Source organism: Tachypleus tridentatus, chromosome 13 (genome assembly GCF_004210375.1).
Source record: "Tachypleus tridentatus isolate NWPU-2018 chromosome 13, ASM421037v1, whole genome shotgun sequence".
NCBI classification, from domain to species: Eukaryota; Metazoa; Arthropoda; class Merostomata; order Xiphosura; family Limulidae; genus Tachypleus; species Tachypleus tridentatus.
Genome location: NC_134837.1, coordinates 174230986 through 174246069, shown reverse-complemented (window position 1 = coordinate 174246069; position 15084 = coordinate 174230986). Strand labels below are relative to the sequence as shown.

At 32.1% G+C, this 15084-nt stretch overlaps 2 protein-coding genes across 12 annotated transcripts in view; one reads left to right on the top strand and one right to left on the bottom strand.

The window, feature by feature from the left end:
* The window catches only part of LOC143236609 (fatty acid CoA ligase Acsl3-like), a 93538-nt gene extending 82125 nt beyond the window's left edge, over nucleotides 1–11413 (top strand). For 9 of the 11 annotated variants that reach the window (XM_076474921.1, XM_076474924.1, XM_076474925.1 and 6 more), the window contains 6 exons: nucleotides 4239–4411; nucleotides 5112–5186; nucleotides 6694–6882; nucleotides 7839–8114; nucleotides 8587–10254; nucleotides 10326–11413. In XM_076474921.1, the coding sequence (XP_076331036.1) occupies nucleotides 4239–4411; nucleotides 5112–5186; nucleotides 6694–6882; nucleotides 7839–8114; nucleotides 8587–8765 (892 nt within the window). In that variant the 3' untranslated portion in view covers nucleotides 8766–10254; nucleotides 10326–11413. The remainder of the gene's footprint in view (nucleotides 1–4238; nucleotides 4412–5111; nucleotides 5187–6693; nucleotides 6883–7838; nucleotides 8115–8586; nucleotides 10255–10325) is intronic. The other 2 variants (XM_076474922.1, XM_076474927.1) reach the window with 2 other exon arrangements.
* The window catches only part of LOC143236611 (ras-related and estrogen-regulated growth inhibitor-like), a 31212-nt gene continuing 25036 nt past the window's right edge, over nucleotides 8909–15084 (bottom strand). Inside the window, exon 5 of the mRNA XM_076474932.1 lies at nucleotides 8909–10696. Within this exon, the coding sequence (XP_076331047.1) occupies nucleotides 10666–10696 (31 nt within the window). The 3' untranslated portion in view covers nucleotides 8909–10665. The remainder of the gene's footprint in view (nucleotides 10697–15084) is intronic.

The window sequence follows — 15084 nt, the reverse complement described above, 5'->3', positions numbered from 1 at the left end:
TTTTAAAATGAGTAATAAAAGTTGTTACACTGAATCTTCAATGCTTTGGAAAATGTAAAAACAGCAGTTACATTGAGACCAGTTTTTCATTATAGTGAAATAGTAAAAAAAATAATTTTATTGAAAATCACAGTCTCATGAAATTAATATTTTGATATATAATATACTGAAAATGTGGCATGTGTGAAAGAAAACTGGAAAAATTGGAAAGTGTTTTTTTAAAGCTTAGAAGAGGTTTTGTATTTTGTTCTTTACAAGTAATTATGACTGGTGGATTATACATTAATTTTATTTTATTATATTGTTATTGTTCTTAACTGCTTCTTATTTATTTTTAACAAATACTCTTAGGGCATATCAAACTATGCTCCATGGAGCCCTTGGGCTCTGCCATAGTTATCTGGGGCTCTACGAGGAAATTTTAGAATGTTAATATTTTTTCCTAAAACTATAAAATTGAATCAGATAATGCTGTACAAAAAAGTAAAATATATTTTTAATATAACACATTTATCATGTATTGGGCATTTTAATAGTTTATTCTGCCTAATGCCAGATGATTTTATTTAGCTTAGGGGAAGTTCTTGCAGCAAAAGTGTGAATACAATCTCAGTTAACTCCAACATCAGCACCACTGGTTGCTAGTAGATATGGCACCATCTCAAAATCGAATGCATCATTGGAGATGCAAGATAGCCTATTAATTTTCGTAGATCTGGGTTAGCAGCTAAATCTCAAATGAAATGAAACATGAAGTCCCAGCTGAAACCTGTCCACATTTGAAACATTGTGATCCAGTTAGATGCAGTATCAGTTGTTTCATTTCAAAGTATAGTTATATGCAGTATAAATATATTTATGACAATTATAATTGATAATTGTTAGGTTAGGTTAGACTTGTTGTAGTTGAATTAGACAAACTTGGTATCAATGAGCTCTATGACATCATAAGCCTCTGTAACATCATGTTTCATTTCGATTGAGATTTAGATGCACATCAGATTTGGCTTAATATTTTGTTACTTGACTCAAAATTTTCTGTTAAAAAAATTGTAAAAATAATAGGTTACCCTGAGCCTTTAGAAAAATATATTATTCTATTAATGCCTGGCATGGCCAGGTGGTTAAGGCATTGAACTCATAATTCAAGGGTCGAGGGTTTGAATCCCCATCACATCAAACATGCTCACCCTCTCAGTCATGGGGGCATTATAATGTGATGGTCAATTCCAATATTCATTGATAAAAGAGTTTATGGTCTTACGCTGCTAAATTAGGGATGGCTAGTGCAGATAGCCCTTGTGTAGCTTTGCGTGAAATTCAAAACAAACAAATCAATTATTCTAGCAGTCTAGCCTTTTTTCCACAAATCTATTTCTGACTTTGTTATGGCAACACTGATCTTAAGTCAACATGTCATTGTATAATGATAAAGCTCAAGTGCTTGAACAACTTTTCATTAAGAAGCTATTTTGTGTCTGTGAAAATACTTTTGAAGTGCCAAAGTTATAAGAATATGTTTATAAACAAATTAGTTATTAGTTGTTACCATCATAATTGATAAGTGGCTGAATATCAATAATAAATCTTCCTCGTCCTAAGCTTAATACGAATTCATCGGTGTTATCGTTGTGTGCAAGCACTTCAATGCAGAGTGATGCAAGAAGTACCGAAACAAGAAAGAAAAGAAAGTATGGTGAAAGTTTTATTGAATATGGTTTTACATGGACAGGAAATGAAGATGGGCCTAGTGGGTTGTGTGGGGAATGTGAAACAGTGTTGGGTAGCAGTAGTTTGCATCTAGCAAAGTTAAAACAGCATCTAGAAACCAAGCACTCCCAATTAAAATAATCCAACTTACAAATATCTCAAAAGAAAGTGTTTGCAGTTAAATGCAAGAAAAACTACATTTTGTTCATTTTTAATCAGGACAAGAAAGGTGCTCTTATTGCTTCATATTGTATTAGTTACCATATTGCAAAAGCAGGTGAAGCTCACACAACTGCAGAAGATTTGATAAAACCATGCACAAAGATTTGGTACAGTGCACAATTAATGAGAAATTTCTTAAAAACATTAACTCTGTGCCACTTTCTGACAACTCGGTTTTTCCAAGAATCAAGGTTATGTCAGAAAATTGCTTAATGGTGCTTATAGTGTGAGTAAAAGCAAGTCAAACTTTTTTGCTTCAGATGGATGAATCAGCAGATGTTGCAGGTTATGTGATGTTGCATATGTTGTTCCCTATATTCACAAAGCTAGTTTTGAAGAAGACATACCAATTTGGAAACCTTTGCCTTGTCAAAGAACAGATGAAAAAAATATTTAAACTGATCAATTTATTTATGGAAAAATGTGAGATCCAATGGCAGCTTTGCTCAAGTATTTGCACTGATGGTGCTGCAGCTATGGTTGGAAACTTTTCAGGCACAGTGGCATGCATAAAAAAGAAAAACCTGGACATTGAAAGTATCCACTGTTGTCTTCATCGTCATGCACTTGTAATGAAATGAATGTCAGAAGACTTAAAAGAGGTATTGGATGATGTCATAAAAATAGTTAATTTTATAAAATAAAGACCACTTGATGCGAGGATCTTCAGTTTACTCTATGAGGACATGGGCAGTTTGCATAAAAATTTGCTGCTTCATACTGAAGTCTGATGGCTTTCTCGGGGAAAAGTGCTTGCTTGGTTTTATGAACTGTGTAAGAAGATAGGCTTCCTTTTATCTGAATGTCAATTTGAACTTACATACAAATTAAGGGACAAATGGTGGATACAAAAAGTAACTTACCTTTTGGATGTATTTGCCTGTCTAAATGAAGTGAATGCTACAATGCAGGGAACCAGGGTAACATACTTCAAGGCTCAGAGTAAAATGGAAGCACTTCATCATAAGCTAAAACTTTAGGATAAATGTATACTTATGGAAGAACTTGATTGCTTCGAAAATCTTAGTGGTTTTTAAGTGAAAATGCAAAAGTTTCAGTCTTGCAGCACATATCTGATTTGTTTACAACAACTGGGGAGTACCTTCCTCCTCATTTAGAAAAATTACTATGAATTCAGAATCCCTTTGTTGACTTTGGAAATACCAACAATTTGCCTTTGAAAGAGAAAGAACAGCATGTAGAAATTTCAACTGATTACACTCTATAAACAAAATTTCAGCAGGAAGAAATTACACAATTTTGGATTCATATGGCTATGATCTTTGTGAGCAAACATTTTCACTGTATACAGCTACAAAGACCAAATTAAGAAACAGGCTAAATATTGAAGATGATTTGCACTTACAACTGAACTACTTTGTGAACAAAAACAAGCCCATCCAAGCCACTAATAAATAAATAAGTGCACTGTACTTTTACAGAAATAAATTTTGAAAACAGAAAATTTTGAATAATTAAGTATCTAGTGCTAGTGACCAATTGTTTCTATTTTTAGTGTATTTTTTAAATTAAGGCTCCAAAATGTTTTTTTTCTTTCTGATGTGAAGCTCTGCAGGTCGAAAAGGTTTGGGAACCCCAGGTTTAATCCATTAAAAATAAAGGAAGCATTATCTAAACATTTACTATAGAAAAAAAGTGTGGGATGAAGTTCAGGTTTCCTACTTTTACCCACTTGTGATATTCTGAGTAAATTAAGCCACCTAAGTTTTATTAGACTTTCACTGAGATATTCCAAGAAAAACTATAAGGTTTTTGAAGACCCATATTTATAGAAGGGGCTGCCTTTTTCTTGTTGAGGGCCAAGCACAACCAAATAGTTAATGTGTAACTCTGTGGATCTGAGTTTCAATGGTTTTATATCTCATTACTTAGAAAGAAGAAGAAAATTGTATTATAAATGTTTGGATACCTGAGTGTCTTATCAGAGTGATGGTCAAGTCCCACTATCTTGTCTGGCAAGAGTAGCCCAAGATTTCTTAGTAGGTGATGTAGACTACTCATCTTCCCTTTAATTTATGGCTGCAAACTTAGGGACAGCTAGTGAAAATACCTCTTGTGTAATTTTGCAAAACAAGCAACAAAATCAAACAAAGAAACATTATTGTTGAATATAGAATGGGTTCCATAGTTCAACTTACTTTATTAAAACAGATGTCTTGATTTAATTTGATCATTTAAAACTGTTGTTTGAATTCCATTTATATTCTAATTATTATTTATATAGTGAGAAAAGGAAATGAACTCACCAGTATTAGTTTCCATGCTTCTACACTTTTATGTTTCAGAATTGTTTTTAAAAAGGTAAGACAGTTGATAGGAGGGCAGCTACGTTCTGTAGTATGTGGAGGAGCCCCACTGTCTCCAGATACCCATCAATTTATCCGAGCAACTTTGTCAGGCACAACTATCCAAGGTTATGGCCTGACAGAGACCACAGCAGGAACAACTACCATGGGTGGTAAGTTTTTTTGTGTGTATTTGCTATTACACATGTTTTAAAGATGAAATGTTTTGAGCATCTAGTCCAGATTTTTCAAGGTTATTATCAAGATATAAGTGATATATTGATTTTTGTGACAAATAACCTACATATAACATAGCTATTTGAGAAAATATCAGGTTAAGATAGTTTTAACTTGATCTACCTTATTTTGAATGAAAGAGTATGATAATAATTGTGTTTTCATGCAGGAATTAATGTTTTCAATATTCACTGAATTATTTTAACAGCACATGTTGTCTCTATTGTATTTTTAACCTCAGAATTCGTGATTCATGAGGTTCCAAAACTTTATTGGTTATATGGTGCCCAGTAACACTGAATTGTACCAAAAACTTTTAAACTAAAACACCATCAATAATACAGTTAATCCCACTAATTACTCTTAGAGTTTACTTTTATTTTACTTAACAAAATAAGTAATTTTATACAGTATGGTTACTCGGTTCTTAACACTGAGAGTTGTGGTGTTAGTGTATAAACCACACTAAAAGTGAACAGTATGGTGAAAACAATGTCAATGTTAGTATTATGTATCACTCTAAACATGCATTATTTCATAGTGATAAAATCGTATAGGATTGGTGTTGCAGAAGTCAGGAGGTGATGAAAAAGATTATGAATGACAAGCAATGAAAAAATTACTTCATTTCTTTAGTTGGTGATAATAGTACTGGTAGAGTAGGACCTCCACTCAAGGGATGCTATGTATGTCTAGATGACTGGGAAGAAGGCAAGTGTAACATGAAATATATCCAAGTACAGATAAAATTATTTTAATATCATTACATCTTAAAAACATGATGCAGGATATGTTTACAGTGGATATGAGAAAGAAAATAATGATTTTACAGTTTTTAAAAATGTGATAGATTATATTTACAGTTGTCTAGGAGAAAAGTAGTTATTTCAATTTACAGAAGTATAATAGAGAAATTGACTATAAAAGTCTAAAATGCAAATGATGAATTAGCAGCCAATACAGATCTTTTAAAGGAATGTACCATATGGTGACATGACATGGTGCTTTATACCCCTGATCACCCTGCTCAGACTATTACTTGAAATGTTCTTATTGTTACCAGAACTGACCTTAGTCAAAATGGTACTCCACATGGAATAAACATTTATTGTCCTACACATTTCCTATATATAATAAGCATTTATTCTGCTATACATTTCTTGTATATAATGAACATTTATCCTCCTATACATTTTATGTACATAATAAACATTTATCCTCCTGTACATTTTATGTATATAATAAACATTTATTTTCCTATACATTTTATGTATATAATAAACATTTATTCTCCTATACATTTCATGGCCAGGTGGTTAAGGCACTTGACTCATAATCTCAGGGTTGCAGGTTCGAATCCCTATCACACCAAGTATGCTCACCCTTTCAGCTATGTGGGCATTGTAATATGATGTTCAGTCACACTATTGGTTGATAAAAGAGTAGCTCAAGAATTGGCAGTGGGTGGTGGTGACTAGCTGCCTTCCCTCTAGTCTCACACTGCAAAATTAGGAACGGCTAGCACTGATACCCCTTGTGTAACTTTTCTCAAAAGTCAAAACAAAACAAACCAAAGCTGTAATTTCCTATATATAATTAACATTTATTCTTCTATGCATTTCCTATATGTATAATAAGCATTTATTATCCTATACATTTCCTATATATATATAATAAGAATTTATTTCCCCATACAGTTCCTATATATAATAAGTATTTATTCCTCTATACAGTTCCTATATATATAATATAATATAAACTTTTAAAAATAATTACCCTAGTTAGAAAAGTTAATTGTGCTAATTGGTAACTAATGAAGTTGGTCATGTTGTTCTTGTTTTATGGGGGATCTGGCATAGTCTGGTGGTTCCAGGCAACGAACTGACAATTTGAGGGTCATGAAATCAAAACCTGTCACCAAAAGTGCTTGCTCTTTCAACCACGGGGTGTTATAAAGTGTAGTCAAACCCACTGTTTTTTGGTAAAGAGTAATCCAACCATTAGCAGTTGGTGGTATTTACTAGCTGTCTTCCCTCTTGTCTGTTACTTAAAAAAATAGGAACAGCTACCACAGATAGCTTTCAAATAGCTGTGTGTGAATTGAACTAACAAATTACTTCATGGTAACTTATGTTTGTTTTTTAGTGTTCATTGTTTGTAAAATGAAATTATTTACTGAATTAATTAAAGAATCTTAATTTTTATTCTAACCTCACAGGAGGATATTATAAAACTGATAAACCCAATCCTCGAGGAGAAATAATGGTTGGAGGGAATACAGTTACTAAGGGTTATTACAAGAATGAAGCTCTGACCAGAGAGTGCTACCATGAAGAAGATGGTATAAGATGGTTTCACACTGGAGATATTGGAGAAATCTACCCAGATGGAACCATTAAAATCATTGGTAAAACAAAAACAATTGATGCAGTTTTCTTTTTTTAACTAGCATTCTTTGTATTCAGTTTATACCTATAACAATGATTTAGTTTATCTACTGTCACTTTGTATTATAACATCATATCAAAAATGTGGTTTTTCTTTTGTAAATTTTGTATATCATCTGTGCTTGTGTTATTTGAAGTACCAAAACACTTGTATGCCAACCTGCATGTTTCAACGACTTGTAATATAAGAAAAAGCAATGCTTTTGATGTCTATGTCTTCATAATTGGTATCATTTAAAGCAACTTTTTTCTTGTTACATTTAGTATATTGTCTTGACGTACATCAATACAGGTTGCAAAGGTGTTTCCTGTACATATTGTGATGTAACCATTTGAAATAACAAAGTGATGTTGAACAGTATATATAATTCTTCTATTTTACTTTCATCACTTAAACTATTAAGATTTTGTTTCGTACATTATGTTTGTTATTTGTATTTGTTTTAGTTAAAGGCTTGTAGTAATTCATGTTTTGTCAACTGAAATTGGATTTTTAAAGTTAAGTAATAAGTATTCATTGCAAATGTTTTTGGTTTTTTTTTACAGTATTATTGCCATGCACTGTGAAGTTAATATATACAGTGCTTATTTTGCTTGACATTTGTTAGTTAATTAATTTTATTTGTTATTCAAGTACAATATAAGAATGATGGTCAAATCCCACTATTGAATTAGGAAAGAGCTGTCCAAGAAGTGACTAGCTGCCTTTTGCAGCATCAGTTCAGAATTAGGAATTGCTTTTGCACATAATTTTGAACAGAGATGTACTATCATAGAAATTTGAAAAATAGGGGTCAGATTGTAATCAACAATAGAATGAATAATGACTGAAGTGACTATACTCTCATATACTGGTATTAAAAAAATTGTGTTGTAAAAACTTATCTTTTTTAATTTTTTTAAATTAATTATATAGACAGAAAAAAGGACTTAGTCAAGCTCCAGCAGGGTGAGTATGTGTCTTTGGGGAAAGTGGAGGCAGAACTGAAAACTTGCTCACTCCTGGACAATATCTGTGTGTATGGAGACAGCTTTGAGACATACTTAGTAGCTTTAGCTGTACCTAATGCAAAACAGCTGCAACAACTGGCTAAGACATTACATAAAGACCACCTAGTGTTTTCAGAAATGTGTCAAGACACTGAAGTATTTTCTGCTTTTCAGAAAGCTTTAGTTGATCATGCAAAGAAAGGTAACTTCAGATTAAAGTGAAAGAGTGAATTTCTTGTTAGTTAACTTATGTTTCTTTCATTTGTTGCTTGTTTTAAAGAAAAAATCTGATTCATTTGAAGGAACCAGTACTTTTTTTATAGAACAGTTTTAACCTACTCAAATCATTCAGAAGATCTGTAATTTAACAACATGGTAAAAAACTGGTTTAATTTTGTTCAATTATTTTTGTCATCAGTGGATTTTTCTGAACAATCTCATCATATTTTGTTACTGATTGTATTTTTTTTATCCTGGTTAAAGAAGGATTTTGTATTGAATATAAGAAATGAAGCTATGAAGTTTCTCCAAAACCTTTAACAATACACAAATAATATATTTTTGTTGTTTTTTATATTCATAATTTTATTTATTATTAGAAAAATTTTTGTTTTAATTCCTTTTCTTGCTTCACCAACATTCAAAATTTAACCATAACTTTTTCTGACATTTAGCCCTCTTGCAGCGTGTGGAGATTCCTACAAAGATTAAACTTGTAACAGAGGAATGGACTCCAGACTCTGGTCTAGTCACAGCTGCTTTCAAGCTTCGTCGGAAAGTCATTCAGAACTTTTACAAGTCTGATATCGAAGCAATGTATGGCCGAAACTCTAACAGTGCTGTATTAAGCTGAACATGAAAAATTATTCCAGAATAGGTTGAAGAACAGAAGGCTTGTTCTCAACATTATATAATTATGATCCTTGTCATTGATGCAAAATCATACAAGGTATGTTTTAGGCCTTAGAGTATTGTAATAATCACCAGGACAGATGGTTTATTCTCAATAAAAATATATTTTTATATTTGAGTGCTGAACGACAACGAGAAATATTTTTATGAACTGGAACAAAGTTATGGAAGCTTTCAGATTAATGTGACCAAGGAAAATTGTACACAAGCATTGCTATAAATTAATCTGGAGTTATACTTTTTATGAATTGAGAAAGAGTTACAGAAACTGTCAGATTAGTATAGCCAAGGAAAACTTGATGCACATAAATTGATTTTTGGGTTATATTTCATGGAATAATTATTTTCAGGGTATTTTGTGTAACAAGGAGAAAAAACTGGTAAATGAAACTCAGAATTGCTGGGTCTGATGATCAATTTTAAAAATATATTTAAGTATGTCAGAGTAAAGTAACTCCTTAAACCTGAGTATATGCTCTCAACATCCAGCTGAAAGTCCTGATTTACTTATCAGATGGTCACACAGTCTGATAACATTTATGTATCTTTGATTAAAATCTAACCCAAACCATGTTGTTATCCATTTTTTATAAATAGACCAGAAGTTTTATAAGACATGGTGATAATTATTAGGACATCATGAAAATAATTCTGGTAAAATATACAAAAAGTTTTGTGAGTTTAAAAAGTTAATAAGCTATTTATATATTCAATGGAGCTATTAAGTAAATGATAGGGAATGTTTGGTCTATGTTTTAGAAATTATTTTCTCTCAGTGCATCACAGAGTTGGTTAATTAATGTCCAGTCTGGTTAAAAGAAGCACCTGAACCTAATACACATATATAATATTGTTTTTCAGTCTCAAATAATTGTTTAACTTCTAGTAAAATTACAAATATTGTAAAAACCTGTAGCCAATAAAAATATTTTCTTCTACTATATTTCTTAAATATAATTTATTGTAATCACACTTCACTAGCAAAACCCTTGTCATGCCACAAGTAAGTTAGTTTTTATTTGTTTTATTTAAAGTACCATGTAATATAGAGACATTTCATGTTCTTTATCCACAAGTATGTTTTTGGGTTGTTTATATGTTGTGTAGTAATTCACTGCATATCCATACTGCCTCCTACACAAGATATTGAAAATGTTACCACATTTTGCTGCTGTATCAGACATTTGTGATAAAACTTGTTGGGCCAACTAGCAGACAACTTATTTAAACAGCAGATGTTTCATTAACCTTGTATAAATGTTCCATTGAAGTATTAAGCTTGAAATTTATGTTAATTTAAAATTTGTGTCAGTTTGTAAAGTTTTTTTAAGTTTTCATACCAAGACAAACAATACTGGTAAAACTAACCATTTTGTACTTATTGTTTGTCATCATTGTTTAGATGTTAAATGATCAGGAGTAGGTGGTAGGTGTTAACAATTAAAACATTAACAGTAGATGTTAACATTTAAAACATCAAATGATCAGGAGTAGGTGGTAGGTGTTAACAATTAAAACATTAACAGTAGATGTTAACATTTAAAACATCAGGAGTAGGTGGTAGGTGTTAACAATTAAAACATCAGGAGTAGGTGGTAGGTGTTAACAAATAAAACATTAGGAGCCAGTGTTAACATTTATGAAGTAAAAGTGTTTCTGATTTGCAGCATATGAGTAACACATCATTGGTTTTTAGCTGGAATTATAATCTAAATGAACTTAGAATATTAAACAGTTTAATTTTGCATAATTACAAGATGATGGTCAAATACTGAGTTTCTTCTTTCTTCGATGGAAGCTGCATATCCTCAAGATTGTAGATTGTCCATTCTAAGTCCATTTTACCAACTAATCCATCTGCCACCCATCATCCTAAAGAAGATAAAAATAGCTGACAATTATGGGAATACCAGTTGTTCCATAGAAAGTGTCAATTATTAATGTGGTGCTTCAGAAGAAGAAAAAAATGTAGATCATTTCCTGAGTTTGCAAAACTTTATGAATGCTTGTTTGATTTTCATCAGTAGGTCTACACTATATGTCTTGCAGTGAACATCATAGTAAAAGAGAAAATACATGTATGTGAGATATCTTCAGATTACGTTGTCTGGAGGGAAACTGTTAATCAAAGGATTGTTGCTAGATATTCTACTCTTCAAGAGATGTAAACTGGTCCTTTTATTTGTAATTGTACATACAGCTTTGTCTAAGTAGTCTATATATATAAGAAATCTTTTTGTAGTTCCAGTTCATTGTGTTGATTTAGCAAATGAGTTTATTGTTGATTTCACTTTGTGAAGTGTGGGTTTTATTAGCCATATATATATATATATATATATATATTTACTCAATATAATGAAAGACTTTTCTTTCCCCTCATGTGAACCAGACTAAAATAGCTGTGGAAAATTAAAGGCGGAAAAGCTGTCATTTCTTTCAACTTAGAAAACTATAAGAAATCCATTGATAATTCTATTGATAAACTGTTTCCTGGGTTACATAAATGAACATATCATTTAATAAGAAAGGATGGCTGTAAAAGGATTTTATGTGTAAAAATATTCAAAATAAAAATTACAGTATCTAACAGTTTCAGTGGATTTACAAATGAATTTATTACATCATTCCTACTTGTTTACCAATGAGAAGTGTAACTAACTAGCTTTACATAGAGACACAATCCAAAATTCATCAAGATTTCATTACTCCTGAGAAGTTAATTGTTTTACAAGATACCTCACTCATTTGAGACTTTTGTAAACACTTCTACTCAGGACCAGGATGCACATTTCTTAATTTGTAACCTTATTAATTGATAAAATTGTATGATCATATAGCAATGTTACAACCAGTCTTCTTATAGAAAAAAAGTGTAGGCATAGCTTCCAGTCCTCTGGAAAGAAGTGTTAAAAGTTTGGTCAGGATTAAAAAATGTAATAGATTATGGGTGGCCATATTAAAAAAGTATGCCATTTAGGAAAGTTAGTATAATGTTCATACAAGTAACAACAGACCAATCATTTCCCATCTATTTGACATGTACCTGTTTCATTTTTAAGAAAGTGGCATTTTGTATAGACTTGTAGCAACTCAAAATTATATGCTTTTGAATATTTACTTTATTGGTCCCCTAGTGGGGCAGCAGTAAGTCTACAAACTTGAAACACTAAAACCTGTGTTTCGATTCCCCATGGTGTGGACACAACATATAGCCCAATTTGGCTTTGCTCCAAAACAAACAAACAAATCGTATTATCATTTGTAAAATATTCACAACTAGTCCTACAATTTGGAACGTCTGAATAAGGATGGATGTACTTTAGAATTTCCAAATATTTTTCATGATATGCAAATTTTGGGCTTGAGAGACTGGCTATATCGCAAATATATCATATTGTTCCAAATCTAGCGTATATGATAAAGTCATGAAATTTCTATCACCGAAGGAATTGGGGCAATTTTCAACAAACATTAAACTATTTTATTTTACAACTTAATAAACTGTAAATTTTTACCCACTAATTGTCATAGTTTATTCTTGATTGTTAGGCTTCCCACTATGGAAAAGCCTCTATGAATATATTATAGTGCATATTGGTTAGTCATATGTTCTTTCCTGTGAGAGCAAGTGCAATGCCAACCAAATGGTAGATGGTTGAAAGTGAAGGTAACCATACATTTGGTCTCATATCGATTAAATTAATCAAAATCTGTACACTCTAGTTGTATGCTGCTGCATCACTTATTACGACTGATATTGATTCATCACATCAGCTGTAGTTGTTTGTTATAACTACGAATGTTAGGTACGTGATATTGAATGTATTGAAAGTAAAAAATGCTTTAGAAACCTTTATATCATGGTAATTATATATATAGGCTTATGTTCAACTTGAAAATATTCCAGTTGTAAGAGGTTTTTACTTAAAATTGTTATTAACGACGACAAGATTTCTGATAAAAATATCACCAGCCATAGTAACATTTGTAGCACTCTTTAATATGGCTGCTTTTTTTCAGTTATTGAAAACTTACAATGAGTGTCAAAACTAGATAAAAAGGCTTCTCTTCATTAATGCTTAAGTAACTAGATCTGACCTGAAGTTTGTTTTAGAGGAACTTCAGAAAAAAAATTGGCTTATATTAAACATGTTGAAACTAAATATATTTTGAGGGTTTTATAAAAAGCTTGTCTTTTATTACAGTGGACAGTTTGATAGTTTAAATTCAACCATTCCAATTATTAAGCATAAGATACTCCATCTGTACCAATGATAAAGATTTTTAAAGCATTTCTTTCAAGTACGATTTTTTTATATGTTAGTGAAAACTTAGTGATGTTTCAAAACTCGTCAACATCAGATATGAATGATATAATAACAATGTTTCACATCTTCTCAACATCAGGACTGAACCAAATGTTACACAATTATTTTTTATTATAGCTGGACTGAAAATATTTCTTCTTATATACGTAATTATCACTTATCAAGAATAAATGAAAAGGTATTTTTTGCTATATTAGAAAATTGTATTATCTTGGCTAAACGAAAATGGATTTCTTGCTACCTACGCAACTGTAGCTTATCAGAGTTGAGCAAAAAGACATTAAATCTTATCAGACTGAACTAAAGGTATTAATTGCTGTATTGGTAATTCTCATAAAATGATACTTGTTTGGTTTGAATTTCGCGTAAAGCTACACGAGGGCTATCTGCGCTAGCCGTCCCTAATTTAGCAGTGTAAGGCTAGAAGGAAGGCAGCTAGTCATTACCACCCACCGCCAACTCTTGGGCTACTTTTTTTTACTAAAGAATAGTGGGATTGACCGTCATTTCATAACGCTCCCACGGCTCCCAGTATTCATCTCGCGGGCTTCACTTCCTAGGGCGTTATAAATACAACGATCTTGTACGTTTCAACCGAACATACTCAGCCGTGGGTAAAAGGGTATTCCAAGAGTTGATGAAAGGTGATGTTAATAACTGTGTTCTGTGTCTAGTTTATCATTGTTAAATTAAGGGTCGCTAGCACAGATAGCTTTCGTGTAGATTTGTTCGAAATTCAAACTAAACCAACTATGTGATAAAAGTAATGGGGAAAAAACAGTGATTGTTTTTACTGTAAACTTAAATACAATTGTAACAAATTTATCCTGCCTCGTAGTTTGTGTATTGCTACAATATGAGAGACGGCCCGGCATGGCCAAGTGTGTTAAGGCGTTCGACTCGTAATCTGAAGGTCGCGGGTTCAAATCCCGTTCGCACCGAACATGCTCGCCCATTCAGCCGTGGGTGCGTTATAATGTTACGGTCAATCCCACTATTCGTTGGTAAAAGAGTAGCCCAAGAGTTGGCAGTGGGTGATGATGACTAGCTGCCTTCCCTCTAGCCTTAAACTGCTAAATTAGGGACGGCTAACGCATATAACCCTCGAGTAGCTATGCGCGAAATTCAAAAAACAAAAACAACAATATGAGATAATCTTGCCGATATTAAACATTTTATTTTTATGTTATTTATAGACATACAAGTAATTATTAATAACATAAAAAATAATAAATAATAATTTCCTTTTGGAATTTCATACACAAATGAAGAAATGTTATTGGAATTTTCAGGGTAATACAAAGGTTATGAATATTAGCTGTGTTGAAAGTATCTTATTCTGTATATAGAATAAAAACACGTGAGATTGATTATTCAATAGCCTTCGCACAAGACTTGCTTTCATTTCGATTCCACTGATACTTTCAACATGTAAGTACTAACTGATTAGTTAATGCACAAAATACCTATGTACATAAGATAAATTATACTTTTCTCTTGTAAAACGTATGAGCGAAGAACGTTTATGGAAGTTTGCACGTGGATCAGTATGATTTAAAGATATTTGTTTTTGAATATCTCGCAAAGCTACACGAGGGCTATCTGCGCTAGCCATTCCTAATATTGCAGTGTAAGATTAGAGGGAAGGCAGCTAGTCATCACTACCCACCACCAACTCTTGGGCTACCTTTTTACCACGAATAGTGGGATTGACTGTCACATTATAACACCCCTATGGCTGAAAGGGCGAGCATGTTTGGTGTGATGGGGATTCGAACCTGTGACCCTCGGATTACGAGTCGATCGCCTTAACCATCTGGCCATGCCGAGCCCATAAAATGATACGAATATTCGATATGTTTTTTTTTAAACAAAAAACGTTCAGAGTACGTGTGTGCAACTTTCTTTTTTAACACTTGAGTAATTAGAGAA